Here is a 15340-nt window from a genome sequence, read left to right as displayed (position 1 = left end):
TTATTCCTCTTTTCACTACTGATAAACATGACTAAATAGTTTTGACACGCCAAAGTAAATTTTACTTGTCAAGCAGATAACCTGCTTGGGAATCATCCCTCAAAGATCTCCTTGAATTGGTGGACAGACAAAGAGCTGCACATCTGAAAACACTTTCAGCACTGGATGAAAAAGAGATTTCCCTTCTTCCTTTATGAACTTGACTTCCTTCTGTACTTAAAGCATCATAAGTACTATATAAAAAATCAGATTTCTAGAAAACAAACACTTGAACCAAGTTCGGAACATCAGGACAAGACAGAGCTGGAAAGCTGGAAGTTATATTTCATAACCTAAAAAAAATATCTGATGGGGGGAGTTCAAACCAAAATCCATGACTTGGTTTCCTGACTCCAGGAGAGAAAGATCAGCACATTCCTCCATCACTAAACTTATATTTCTAAAATCATAGGTTCCTAAGTTCACACTAGAATTTGTTGCAAATGTTTACAACTCACCTACAGAATACATCTGCTCTGAGCAAATGTCCCAACCTCTCCAAACACAAAGCAAATCAAGACCAGAAAGGTGCATTTTCCACTAAAGTCTATTGCGTGTCCTTATGCACTAACTGTGAAAATCTCCTGCACAGGGCTTTGCTGATGGAACTGGAGTATTTGATATTACATTGATTCTTTATGTCAGGTGAGAACTATTTACCTCTTCAAAAGCTGCACATCTCAATAGCAAAACGCTGGTAAGTTTTTTCCTCAGCTCTCACACACTCTAACATGATTGAGATCCTAAACTGTAATACCTGTATAAGGCAGGCATCACACCATTCACAACTTGACAATCTCCTCTGGAAATGCAGACAGGAAAATTCTTAATCCAAACACCCTTGCATTTCCCTCCCTAAAAAAAAAAAAATTAATTTTGAAAAATGAGCAGCCTGGGTAAGCAACCAGCAGCTGTTAGACATCCTAAAATGAACAGCAGATTTTTTTAAAGCAAGACAGATAGTGCTACAAAACACTGTATTCATGCCAGTGCTGGCCAAGGTTTCATGACAACTTGGGCAGATTGCATTCAGAATAACCCTACAGCTGATGAAGAAGATCAGCTTCAGGCAAGTAATTTCCCCTGCACTGCTACTCCTCACTCTCTCAGCCCATGAAGAAAGTATACCACATAACCACAATTGTGCATTCAGAGCACAGACATCAAACACCTCCCATTTCCTGAAAGCAAGGCTCAGTACTAACACTGTTTCCCCTTTCTGCCCCATGCAAGGTATTTTAAAAGCGCAGAATTCCACATTACTTCCAGTAGCCTACTGGAGGCGAGGGGGCGGGCGGGAAGGAAAAGCAAGTTTCACAGATCAGGAAGGACCAGACATTTTTCTGAATGTAGATGATTCCAGACAGCATCACAACTAAGGATCAATCCCTGTCAAGAAGTATTGGTAAGTTTCCAGTCATACTAAACACCATACAACCACTACTACTTAATGTGCTGCTTTCTACCATTAGTATCCATCTTTTAGTATTACAGGCAAAATTAATCTCTAACCAGCTTTTTTTCCCATGTCTAAATCCCAGAGCAGTATCAATTGGCCACCAAACAAATGCACTGGAAACCACTGAAGAGCTGCATTACTGAGCATGTAAGAATGAGATCATCAGGCCGATTTTGTTGGGACTGACAGGAGCGTTATTGTCTGAGAAGAATAGATCAAGAATGAGGCAATCTCACCTCTAGGGTAATTTAAAAAAAAATTAAACATCTGTCAGGGTCTAAAAGAAGATATCAGATCTTAGTATCACCAACAGGAAACCACCACAGGTTTAAAAATCTGTTTCACAGACAGGAAAGTCAAAAGAAGTTAGATATCTAAATGCTTTTGAAAAAAATCTTACCTGACTTCTCTTTTTATATTCTCTTGTTATGTAAAACATCTCTCCAAATCTAACTCCAGGTCTACAGCTTTATGAAAGATTACAAAACCCACTCAGCAACATCCTTCAGCTCTATGTTCTTTCACCACAGTTCAAAGGTGCAGCACAGCAGACCCTGACCAGCCTAAATCACAGTTGTGGCACACAGGCTCCCAAAGCCAGCAGTGCCTAGCCCTCCTCAAGCTGTCAACCTGAAGCAATTACATTTCATCTTATTCAAAGTCAGTCATCCATCCAATCACTCCTTAGTATTTTATGGCTGGAGAAAGTTTCTCCCCTACAAGATATAAATTCTCTTCCATCTCCCTTGCATCACCTATAGAAAGCACAAAAGGGGGAAACAAAACCAGGCACCAAAGTACACATGGCACAAGTAGGCAGCTACAGAATGTCTGCAGAAGGGGAATTAATTACAAGCACGTCTACAATTCTCAGCAACAAAAGCAGCACTGGAAAACTATGAGGGACTGATTAACTACAGTCCATTGCATGAACTTGTTTAGTCAAATGCATAGTATCTCCACAGAAGTCTCCAACATGACAAGACCAAAGCAAAGTCAACCATCCTTGTTGGAGAATATTCTTGCTAGCAGAACACATGAAATTATAAACATGAGCAACCCATGCTGGGAAGTGTCCTTAGGCCCATCTTGGGAGTTAAGACACCAGGCTCTGGGTAGCACCCCCCACATGCAGCTGCAGGGGGTGGAGTGCCAGCTCCATGTGGGCAGAGTTAGCCAGCCTCAGAGGCTGACCCTCAGATTGTTATGGTATATTACCCTATCCATGCCTCACATGTAACCCTGTACCCTCTATATGTAACCAATCTTAAGTTGTGCACGCCTCTTGCAAGAAAGCATATAAGTCTCTGTAACACCGGAAATAAATGGACTATGACCATCTAACCATATTGGTGAACAAAGAGTCATTTTACACAGGTGCTCCACCAGCACATCCTCTGAAAATGTCTGCAGAAATCTTGAAATACTGGCTGCTCATAACTAGCCATGGAAATCTAACTCCCTGTCCTTCAAAAGGATAAGTGGTTTAGCTGACTCCATGCGCTACTGCTTTAAATGCAATCAATCAGTCAATGAAAACTTCCAAATAAAACAAACTTCTTTGCATCCCATGACCTTCTATTCAAGCCACACACGAAAGTTACATGTAGGTGTAAGCTAAAAATATTTTCACCTGGAGGTCTAGCAAACAAATTTACATACACACAGTTGTGTGTCCCTTTTTATCTGATCTCACCATTTACTCACCTAAATGTGAGGTAGGAAATGGAATTGCATACAGTATGCAATCACAGCTCCAGAATATTACTAAACACCCTATAGGCTCCATGAAGGTATTAGATTCTCAGAAAAAGTTGTAATTTCATTTATACACCTATTAACTACATACCAACCTACCAACAGGACTACCGTGAAGCTTAACTGCCAAATACCAATTATTTTTATGTCAGGAATCAATGTTTCCTAAACACATGGAATTTGGGCATTGAAGCCATCATCAAAATATTCACTTGGCCTCCAACATGGAACATCAAGGATTCATGCTGGTACATTCTCCACAGGACAAAACAGAACAAATTTACCACGTAAGAATTCCAGTGCAGTTACATAGAAAAGAATAAGATTAGAGGTTAAGTCTTGAGAATCACAATTTGTGATACAGACTCAAGCATATGTGAGCATATATTAAGAGCAGTGAGCATATATTAAGATCAGTAAACATGGAGCAGAAACCAGACACGGACAGACTTCAACATAGTCCCTGGGGCAGTTCAAGGCAAGGTTGGATGTGGCACTTGGTGCCATGGTCTAGCCTTGGGCACTGCGGTAAAGGGTTGGACTTGATGATCTGTGAGGTCTCTTCCAACCTTGGTGATACTGTGATACAATGCTCAGTATTCATAGGTGCAGCAACCTTTTCTATACTTCAAGAAATAATCTTGTTCTGTCACATACATTGACAAGACGCCAGGAAAAAAGCTTGGCTGCATATAGGCATTCTTTTAATGAATGTATCTAGAACAGAGTTGAGATGGTAACTTGACTGCCTTCGCTTCACTTTTCCTTTATTCTAGCTGGGAAAACATGCTCAAAGCAACACCTTTAGAGATCTCTATCTACTTAAAGATGTTCCTGCTCACTTCAGAGGGGTTGGACTAGACAAACTTTAAAGGGCCCTTCCAACCCAAACCACTGTATGATTCTGGATGCCTTCCTATAAAGACTCCAAGTGCTTGCAGACAATTTCTGGATATTATTTCTTTTAACATACTACCTACTTATGTCTTTGTAAAAAATGTGGACTGCTTCTATGTTGTTTTTTTATCTCTGACTTCCTGGGTTTTTTTTATTCTTTCAAATCTCTTATCCCCTTCAGCATATACCTTTTCTCCCACAAAGAGACAGGATTTCTTCTGAGGACAGATTTTGTCTTCTTCCCTCCATCTTATCCATTATTCTTTTCCTTTCTCCTACATGCCAATCCTTATCCCACATGAAAAAAGCAGCTTGAAAGCTCAACTATATGTCTCACAGCCACAAACTAAACCTCACAGAAAAAAAAAATGGTATCCAGAAATAATACTCAGGTCCTCCCCTACTCACAACAGCTGAATGATGATGAATTTGTTTAAAGAGCCACTCTGCAATCTTTTCTGGTTTCCCTCTTCAGTGAAAAGAGAACATCTCAGCTTCAATTTTTTTTTCAGTGATAACCACATACCAGTAGAGATTTAAGTAAATACAGAAAAAAAATCAACATACATATTCCATTAAATATGTTCAGCATTCTCCTAATTGCTACTGGTAAATACTGACATTTTCTGCTTTCTTAGGTTTTTGTTGCAATATAGAAACACTAATAATGATTCATAATAGCAATGTTATTTTATTAAAACCAGGTAGTTTTTATAGCAAAATTCTCAAAATACACAATTCTGAAAGTTTTTAGGTAATATTATATCACAGCTTGACTAAGCTCCTTTATTTCATTATTTTCAAAGACAGTATGTTTTCATCTATGTGTAAGAAAATATAGATTAAACAATCAAAAAGAGCCATTTCCACAGGCCTCACCTTTGATGTTTAAAGCACCATCAAGAAATGTGCTCAAAGACATAATTTTTGGTATTTTCTGTTAAAAACTAGCCTTGCCCAAACATTATGGTCATTCTACAGGGAAAAACAAAAGGAAGAAAGGTTGCATAGAATTATGGAATATGAGAATCTTCTGGTTGGTAACCCTAACACTTAGTGCACCAGACCACACAGCTTCACTTCAGAGAAGGTAACTCAAAAACATGATATGGGATTTTCAAATAATAACCAGTATTTTAATTATTTTATATATTATGGATCACTGCTCTTGAGTCTTTGAAAAAAATCTAGGCCTTATGTTTTACCTAATTGATACACATGTGCTTTCAGTTTTACATTTGGAGGGTTTGGAAGAATGCCACAAAACAGGAGGGAGGAAAGCAATTAATACAGATAAAGTGCATTAAAATAAAGTTGAAAAAATAACTTCTAGATAGGTCGCTATTTTGAATTACACTCATAACTGCTCTATAGTCTTAAAAATAGATAGGTGACAAAGAGAAGTCATCAGTCTAAAAAGAGCAAAGAAGTCTTATAAACATTCTTATACTTCAGTAACAAAAGAATAAATTGGGTTTGAGTCTTTGGAAATGTTACTTAAAAATATAAAAATAAACAAAACCCTCAGATTAATTAGAGATACTCTAAACAGCCACATGTTTACTCTGAACATTCATTAAAATATTGAAAACATTTTTTGAAGCTGTACATTCCTTTCTTCCTATGGAACAAACTACTGGGTATTAACTAGGACATCAGACAATGCTCTGCTCCCAGTTTTGTAACTAGCATAAGAGACACTTTTCAAACCACTGATGTCCATTTCTGTGTCCTCAAAGATATACTGAGGGAAGAGAAGGTGTTCTTTGCTTGTTTAAAAGACTACCATATGAGCCTTGTCATTCCCTTTCTAAAAAAAAATGAATCAAAAATCTTTATTTCTGATTTCATATTGACTATTCTTAACATTTAATTCACTGAGTTAACCCTTCCTCAGCACACTAGAACAAGCTATATTACTCAGCAACCACTAACTACCAAGAACTTGATATGGACAGAAAAACTCTCTCCTATTCACTAGACTAACACTAATGCCTAGACATTTCCCTTCAATTCTACAAGATTTTAAAAACATATAAAGACACCTTTGTTAACATCAGTAGCTAGTAGGGTAACTTAATTATTTTTAAAGGCCTCGAGACATCATAGCCAAACAAACTAGGCTACAGAAAAAATTACTTGGTTACCTTACCAAAAAAAATCCATTATGACTACTTAAACCATCTCTAATACTCTAACAACATTTCAGAGCAACTGAAACCACTGAATGTACATTTGCTTTGAAATTAAGCTCAACACACTTATTACACCAGTGCTGCAAAACAGATGTTGACTGCATACATATTACTTCAGAGAGGAAAAAGGGGCCTGGCCTCAAGACAGCATGTGAGTTTACTTCCAGAAGTCATACACAGAATAATTTTTATTCTGGGTATATTACATTTGAAAAGGTTGGGTCAGTTCACTTTTCTCACTAAAGCCACAAAAAACATAGACTGTACCAAAGGTGCTACTTTTCTGTATATAGGTTATGCTATGGCTTTGTTGCTGTTCCTCAAACTGAACTGGAACTCCAAGGTTGTATACTTATGTATTAAATCACATTTAACTGATGGCTCTCCAAGCATACAGGTAATTCACTGTTTAGGACTAGAAGCAACACCAAATCAAAGCAAGAGGAGCATGGAACTGGCAACAGCACAACACAATTCATGATGCTAGGACATGGCCACCTACTGAACAAGACTGTCTGGCTTCATTTTCTGAACATGCAAAAAAGTCTCTAATGGTCAAGCAAAGAGTTGCAAAGATTCACACATGTTGTAGAACATCAGCAAAAAGCAGACTCAGAAAATGCAGGTTCTGAAATTGAGTCAGCCTGAAAAAAAGGTGGCTCAGAGGAGACCATGTAGTAGCCTTCCAGTACCTGAAGGTGGCCTACAAGAAAGCCAAGAAAGTGCTTGTACAAGGGCTTGTAGTGACAGGACGAGAGGCAATGGACTGAAGCTTGAGGAGAGCAGATTTAGACTCAGTATTAGAAAGAAATTCTTTACAGTGAGTATGGTGAGACACTGAAGAGGTTGCCCAGAGAGGCCGTGGATGCCCCACCCCTGGAGGTGTCTAAGGCCAGGCTAGATCAGGCCTTGAGCAACCCTGTCTAAAGGTGTCCCTGCCCAAGGCAGGGGTGTTGGAATTAGATATTTAAGTTCCCTTCCAACCCAAACCATCCTATGAATCTATGAAAGAAAATAGATCCTGACAGTAATTAAGCTCAGTTTTAAAGTCTTCCAGGTATTTGATCAGGACAAGCATTGCATCTTCTCCTACATGTCATAATCTATCAGAAAAAGAACCCAAAAGTGGTCTCATCTTCTTACTCCTGGCCTTTACCAGTTACATTCCAGAAGCTGCAAGATTTTTTTTTTTCAGTTTCATTCCCTATTGCTTCACTGATCGGTGATTTCATAGAGGCCACAACACAAAGCACAGGGCTCTCTGTCCTGGCTGAAAGACAGAAAATGACTCTTCTGCCTACTCTTCCTACTTACAGTACCAGATTATATTCAAATACACAAATTAAACAAAGAAGCCAACTTTTAGTGTTAGCATTTAAATAAGTGACATCAGCAGTATTTCTAAGCATAAAAACCTCTCATTAAAAAGCATGAAAAGAAAAAATTGGTTTAACTTGTGTTATTCTGTGTGAAACACTCAACAGTCAGAAGACATTTGTATCACATTCTTGAATTGCATTTGGCCAGATAGCCACACACTTCAGTACTCAAGTGCAGCCTGAGAGAAATCATGAGATGGTCTGTCTTCATTTTGTTTTTACCTCAGTACAGACCTAGCTACCTACAGGTAAAAAATAAACAGATATAAATAATCTCCCATTTTCAGCACTGAAGAACAGGTCACAGAAAAACAAGCAAACAAAAAACAAAGCAAACAAAGAAAAAAATGGGGGGGGGGCAGAGAGAGAGTGATAAAAGAAACAAAGGCAGAGCACAATCTGGAGTCTCATAAACTTCATCCTTCCTTATCCAAAGTTAAACAAGCCACACAGAAGAACAACCTCTGTAGCTTCAGCCACTATGAAATGCAAATAGAGCATCTGTGATCTCTGGTCATTCTGCAACACAGGGACCTCCTCAAGGTGAAAGGCAGGAGAAAACAAACACAGAAAGAAAAATCTATGGAATCCATGAAGAAAGCTGAGTAGAAGGATGACATGGGTGAAAATGAGACAGTTCCCAGTAGAAAAGTGAGACATTAAAATAGAATATGCAACACTTCTTGTGAGGTGAATAGAAACTTATCAAAAGGAAAAATTCAGATCACTGGAGTTAAAACTGGATTGGTCATTAATATCCTAGCAGTATTAAAGCATCTTTTTGTGACTGCTTCTTCATGTGGTTTCTCTGGTACCAGTTTCTGAAGAGAAGGGTGTACACATTCAGTTATCTCAGAAAGACACAAGAAAATGCAAATGAAGGGACAAATGTGAGAATAATGCAACTTGTCATCCTTCCAAAAGACAGACATATTACCCAATTGTGAGGACACCTTTTTGTTTAGTTTAGATGTCTAGACAGCTTTTGAAAACTGCACCCCAGCTCTGAAACAGTGCATTTAATTATGCTGATCAGTCTTGATAAACAATTGTGTCTAGAGTTTCCCTGTGGTGTCCTCAGCTCTAATGAATCAATGTCCCCTTTGCACCTGGTATTACAACCCAGTAAATCCCGTCCTGAACTGGACCTCTTGCTTCTGCAATACAGCAAGTCAGCATCAATAGCCACTACAGAATAGAGGAAGACACAATTCATTTACTAGGATGAGAAACCTATTTTCTACTACCATTTGAGCCTTCGCTTTCAGGTTGTATTTACTCTTTGGACACCTAATCTGTGTTCATTTCATAAATATTTGCGATATCCTCTCACCAACATTCATATTTTTAAAATTCTGTTGCTTCTAAAGCTCATAAGGAAGCTATACAATGCTTCTGCTGAACAGTTACTGTTTAGGGGTTCTCATGTTATTAGTGAAATTGGGTATGCTACAATAGATATAGTTGGACTCAAACAGATTTAGCATGTGTTGTACTGAAAAAAAAACCCCACCCACACAACAAATAAGGTGTATTACACCTGTACCTCCCATAAGCCTGAGCTGTTTATATAATCTCCTTCTTAATACCAGAGGCACTAATAAGGTAGGAAGAAAAAAAATATCAATCAGTTGTAATTTTATAATACACAGTAACAGCCAGTAACAAAATGGCAGCAAACCACTAAGTCTTCATTTCCAGGTTCACCAGGCTCAAAGAGCAGACACGCTTTGGATGACACCAATACTGTTTTCCGAAAAGAACAAGAGCCTGAAGAGCACAGCACAAATTTGAAAGAGAATACATGTTTCTAGTGACATTTACTGCAAATTACTACTTGAGGAAGGGTTAACTTAATTAGTTACTGGCAGTACCAAGGAAGAAATGTTGCTCTCCAAGTCACTGTCATTTTACCAGTGTAGACACTGCTCAGACTGTATCCCTCACCTCAGGGTGTCTACTTTTTGCCAGTGATTCCCTCCCTACATCTTATAATTGAGGCACTGTACTCAGAACTTAACACTGTAGGCACTTGGATGAACAAAAATTGTTTTGAGCTGGATAATGAGATGTTTTCTAGATCACTGTCTACATCAATTCTTAGTTAAATCTGAGGGGGTTTTGCAATACATATAAAATACTTCAAGCTTAAAGTAATGGAAAGGTAGGGGAGAGAAATCAAGCTTTCTTCCTAGCTGCCTATTGAAGATAGTTTCAATACAACTCATCAGCATGCTTCCAGCAGAAGCTGATATGCATAAATAATACAAACTGAGTAACAAATATTGTGAACACACTATCTAGCAAAGATACAGTATTTATGGCAACTTTCTAAGTGTTTGGTAAACGTTTACGCTTCAGAAACTGTGAAATAGAAAGTTTTAAGAGTGGGAAAGAACTTAGAGGCTTTCAAGAATAAACAAAGCCACAACGGATTTGGGGGGAATTGTGAACATACTTGAACATTTACTCTTAAAATCTCCATCATAAAAATCCTCTCATGATAACAAAACATTTTCAGAAACAGCAGGCTTACTTCCATTACAAATTAAAAATATGACAGGTCTAAAAAGTGAGACGGGAAATTACAAGATCATAACAGTTTCTGAGAAAGAAAAGTCTACCCAGGAAAGTGGAGAAAACGCAAGTGGGTGAATTCATTAACAAACTGGTGGGATGTAATTTGATATGGAACAGAGTGAGTTGGAGCCACAAAGCAACTTGTGGAACCTGATGGTTCTGAATACAATGCAAGAACATTGCTCTTCAAAAAATCCATTCATCTTAACTGCAGAGCAGAATCCCATTTCTGTCTAGTACCTCTGAAAGCTGCTAATCAATGATATATAGGCAATGGCCAAATATCAGTTACAAGCATCAAACTCTTTCAAAACAAAAACAAACAATGAGTAAAAAAAGGCAATCAAGGTAGTCTACCAAAAAACAAGCCATTCCTACAATATAGGTTAAAAAACATGACAGGATGCTTTGAATTTTCCTCTGGGATTTCAGTACAGGTGAAACAGTGACGAATGACTGCAGTTTCAAAATCCAAGATCATCCAAAAAGTGGATGCAATGCATTCCTCCTTCACATCAGCAATCCTACATTTAAAGAGAGGACTCGGTTTAGAAAGTAATATAAAAGGATTTTCAGGGGACTTTATCATAGTGAAAACTACCACTTACAGTCCTATTTTCTTAAGTACCTACTCAAGACACTTCATTTTATAAGGAATTCCTTTTGAAGGATCATTTTAGAGGAACTCAGATATTTTTCTCCATCTTTCCAATAAACTGAGCCTTTGCAGTCAATACTATGTATATTTGCAATGGGCTACCCCAAGCCTTATTGCTAATTTTAAAGTAAGTATATTCATAATAGAAACAAAAAAGTTGCAAAAAGAAAGCTGTAATTGGTGTCTATGGGCAGTTCAAGAAGAGGACTCTCCAGCTAACAACACTTTGATCAGTCTCAGGGGGACTCTCTTTGAACTAATTAATGAAGAATTGAATGCTCACAAGGAGATTGCAAACAACTGAAAAAAAGCTAGAAATCCTTTTTATTACATAACTTGTCTGGCTGATTCCAAGTCAAAACCCAGGCTGAGCTCCAAACTGGAAAAAAGGCTAACTGAATATACTCCATCTTGTTTTCCTTTAGCATTTAACACTGGAGAACTCAGTGTTTAACCTCATTTTTTGTTTACACAGGCAACTATAGCTGAGGCCAACGGAAAATGGTAAACTATGGAAATAAAAACAGACAGCTCAATTCATAATTACGACATTTTAGAAGACTCCTCACAACTGACAACCTCAGGATCTGGCAAGTTCCCATTACTAACTTTTTGCTGACTACAAAAACACTGTCAAAAAAGAGGAGTTAAAAATCATTAAATTTGTACCAGGGATCTGAAATGTAAGGAGATCCCAGATGATCAGATCCCTCATCAGACCAGACTTGCTTGCAGTTCACTGTGTAAAGTACTCCTAAGTGTTCGGTCTTTGCAACATTGTATGTGACTTTGTGGAGAGGGTAAATATTTGTGCAGCAAATCCATGTTCACATACTTCTCAAAATAACTCTGATCGGAGTCTGGAATTTGCCGCAAAGGTCTTAAAGCAGGCATCTGTATCCTTTAATAACATCTCTTTTGTTAAACTTTCATGCAAAAGAATTACATCTCTCAACAGACAAAAGTTAAAAAAATGTGATCCAAGTACATACAATGCAGCCCTTGCCTATGTGGACTGCAGAACCCAGAAAAGCAACACCTCAACGTGATGTGAGTAATTACAGTTATTATAATAATGTTAGCTATTGTGCTTCTTACATCAGGAGACTAAGAATAGGACGAATGTACAATCTACTTAAGTGATTTCTCATTTTAATGCAACAAGTGGATGACAGAGAGTAACAGCTGCTTGCTTTTAATTCAGTCAAGAGAGAAAGGAACTAGGCCAAGACAAAGGAAGACACACAGTCATACACTGGACAGTGTAGAACAGCTGGCTGAAAACATCTCCAAGTCAAGCAAGTAGGATCACCTTTTCAAGCATCGCTGTGACTTGTAGTTCTGTACAAAGCAGTTTCATATCTCTATGCCAAACTAGAGTTGTCTGTACTCCCACAGCAATATACTTTCAAAACTTCACCTCCTTCAGTAAGTTAATTTATGCAACAAGCAAAACATGAAGCTAATGTGGTTTGCCCTGTGCCCAATGTTTTCTGCTGCTCAGGACACCAAGCTTTAAAAAATATTATTTCTTTTTAAAAAACAACACATAATGGCAACACACAATGGCATAATGTTCCCTTTCATTACACCAGCAGAATGTGCCATGCTATGTAATCAATGTGTCCCAGCAGCAGGATCCAAGAGAGCTACCCAACTTGGATGTCTATTCAGCATTTCCCTCTCTCTTGTTTTGGGTGGTTTGGGTTTGAGTATTTGGTTTCTTTGTTGTTTTGTCCCACCCTCAACCAGACTTGACTAGTCAGGAGACACAGGCAGTTAAATACCTAGGACCAGGCATAGTTTTTATATTTACTAAAGATTTTAAATCTAAGCTGCTCTGGAAAGCCCATGGTGAATGCAAAGTGTAGTTTCTGGTCTTAATGCAGTGATAAGTGAACAACTGCCCATAACATAGCATTCTTTTTTCATGTAAGGCCAACACTCCAATGCAAACAAAGTTGTGCAGTTGCAGATTGGATATTTATGAGGCAGGTGATGGTAAAAAAGGTCATCAATAATAGGAAAACTGCTGACACTGGATTGAAAGAGTTTGATAGTGGACTCTAGGGTCAACATAGGTCAAGATAAAGTAGATACAGTGTTGCACTTTTAAAAAATACTCAAGCAAAGAGTTATTAGATATATGGGTTTTTTTATTATTGTTATCTATTTTCCTGTCTGTTAATAAATTACTATCAAAAGAAATAAACTGTAACAACACTCCAAGTAGATACACCATCATTTGCTCACTTCTTTGTGACAGTCTTAAAGCCTACTTGTTCAACTACTGCCAAAGAAAGTATGTTAGTTTAATAGAAAAAAAAAAGACAAATGTAAATAAATAAATAAGGAAAATAGACTGTTCTATGCAATGACGAATTACGTGGATCTGTATGACTAGTTCATAGCAGTTACAAAAACCTCTGTAAAACCTCGGGGTACATCAATCAAAGCAAGTGGGAACCTATGTAGTTATTCAAAGCCAAGTCTGTAGTTTGGTCATAGATTTTTTTTCAGATTTCCAAGAGTAAGCCCACAAAATGTACTCAGGAAAGCAGAACTACTGTACAACAGGTGAAAAATCCCAAAAGAAACAGCTTTGGCTTAAGATCATCACTAAATTTCCAGTTTCAAACTCTGGTCAGAAATTATCCTGACAGTTATCCTAAGTCTTTGCAGCTTTGACCTTCTTTCTGCAGATCTCCTCGCCCACCAACTCTTCTTGCCCCACAACTTCCACGTGTCCAAAGAGCATCACAACGAAACCAGATGATCTTACCTTTCATTTTGACAGTGGGAGAATTGGGTCCAGCCGATTGCTTCCTCCATCCTCTCCAGTTCTGGCAAAGGCTTTCTGCCTCAGAGATGAAGGAACAAAGAGAGTCTTCCTCAAAGCGATCAGAGTCTTCAAATGAAAACCTCTCCCCGTCCTCCCACTCTGCGAACATGAGATCCATCACATCCGACTGGCGACGTAGGAAGAAAACAGCACTGCTCACTTTTAAGAGGTGGATGGACTTGAGGGCTTCTGCAATACTTAAAATCTCAATTTGGATTCGACTCTCATATTACACCACCAGGAAAAAAAACGGTAGTTGAGGCGGGCGAAACAGGCAATCAACTAAGGGGTAGCTCGTAAGAATCCCAGGGAAAAACAAAACCAAACCAAACCCCAAACCCCAATCCCAACCAACAAATTCTTTAAAAAAAAAAAAAAAAATTGCTTATGTCCACAAAATGTACTCGAGACGGGGACAGTTGGTTAGTCTAGGAGAGCTGTCTCCAGGCGGGACAGGTGCCTGCCGGGCACACGGAGGGTCTAAAAGCTTCCGACGCCAGTGGCCCCGAGGCCGGAGAACGAGGGAAGGGGCCGGTTTCCTTCTCCGGGGCTCCCACCGGGGGAAAGTAGGTATCGGTGCGCAGGGCCAGTCTCCCTGAGGTTGTGCTTTTCTCACTCTCGGCGCAGGAACCGGAGAGAGGGCGAGAAGGGGCTGCAGAGGCTGGGGGGGGGGGGGGAGGAGGGGAAACGACAACTTCCCTCCCGCTCGCGGAGGCTTAAAAACGGTTCGGAGGGTCCGGGGCGCCCGCGATGAGGGCGGCGTGACCTCTTAGAGGCTCGTCACCGGTGCCAGCGGACGGCGGGCAGAGGCTCCGGCCTCATGGGGGCGTGGGCGACGGCAGGCGGGGAAAGCGCTCGGCTCTGGTGGCCGGTAGGTAGGGGCGGGAGGCAACCTGTCGCCGCCGTCGCTCCCGTCGCGGTTGGGCCCCGCGGCTCTAAGTGCCCATGGCCAGCGGGGCCACGCGCGCTGACGCCCCCCCGTGCCCAGCTCGATGGCGGGCCGCTGTCCCGGCGCAGCGGCAGCCGGTCTCTGCCCGGCGCGGGCACCAAGATGGCTCGACGCTTCCCAGCTTCACCTGCGACACTCCACCCCGCCCTCCAGCTGAGCCCTACTTCCGCCGCTCTGCTTCCTGCTTCCGCTGCCGGGGTGCTGCAGCCGCACGGCGTGCCGGGACGGGCGGGTGGTGCGCTCTCCGGCGGGGTGGTGCGCTCTCCGGCGGGGTGGTGCGCTCTCCGGCGGGGTGGTGCGCTCTCCGGCGGGGTGGTGCGCTCTCCGGCGGGGTGGTGCGCTCTCCGGCGGGGTGGTGCGCTCTCCGGCCGGGTGGTGCGCTCTCCGGCCGGGTGGTGCGCTCTCCGGCCGGGTGGTGCGCTCTCCGGCCGGGTGGTGCGCTCTCCGGCCGGGTGGTGCGCTCTCCGGCCGGGTGGTGCGCTCTCCGGCCGGGTGGTGCGCTCTCCGGCCGGGTGGTGCGCTCTCCGGCCGGGTGGTGCGCTCTCCGGCCGGGTGGTGCGCTCTCCGGCCGGGTGGTGCGCTCT

The 15340-nt window shown here is 40.7% G+C and overlaps 1 protein-coding gene across 1 annotated transcript in view; it reads right to left on the bottom strand.

Moving 5' to 3' along the window:
- ZSWIM8 (zinc finger SWIM-type containing 8) overlaps positions 1 to 14924 on the bottom strand; it is a 75614-nt gene extending 60690 nt beyond the window's left edge. Inside the window, 1 exon segment of the mRNA XM_064144932.1 lies at positions 13748 to 14924. Within this exon segment, the coding sequence (XP_064001002.1) occupies positions 13748 to 13925 (178 nt within the window). The 5' untranslated portion in view covers positions 13926 to 14924.
- Positions 14925 to 15340: the final 416 nt, after the last annotated feature.

Source organism: Pogoniulus pusillus, chromosome 6, assembly GCF_015220805.1.
Source record: "Pogoniulus pusillus isolate bPogPus1 chromosome 6, bPogPus1.pri, whole genome shotgun sequence".
In the NCBI taxonomy this organism is placed as follows: domain Eukaryota; kingdom Metazoa; phylum Chordata; class Aves; order Piciformes; family Lybiidae; genus Pogoniulus; species Pogoniulus pusillus.
This window is presented reverse-complemented; position numbering and strand designations above follow the sequence as displayed.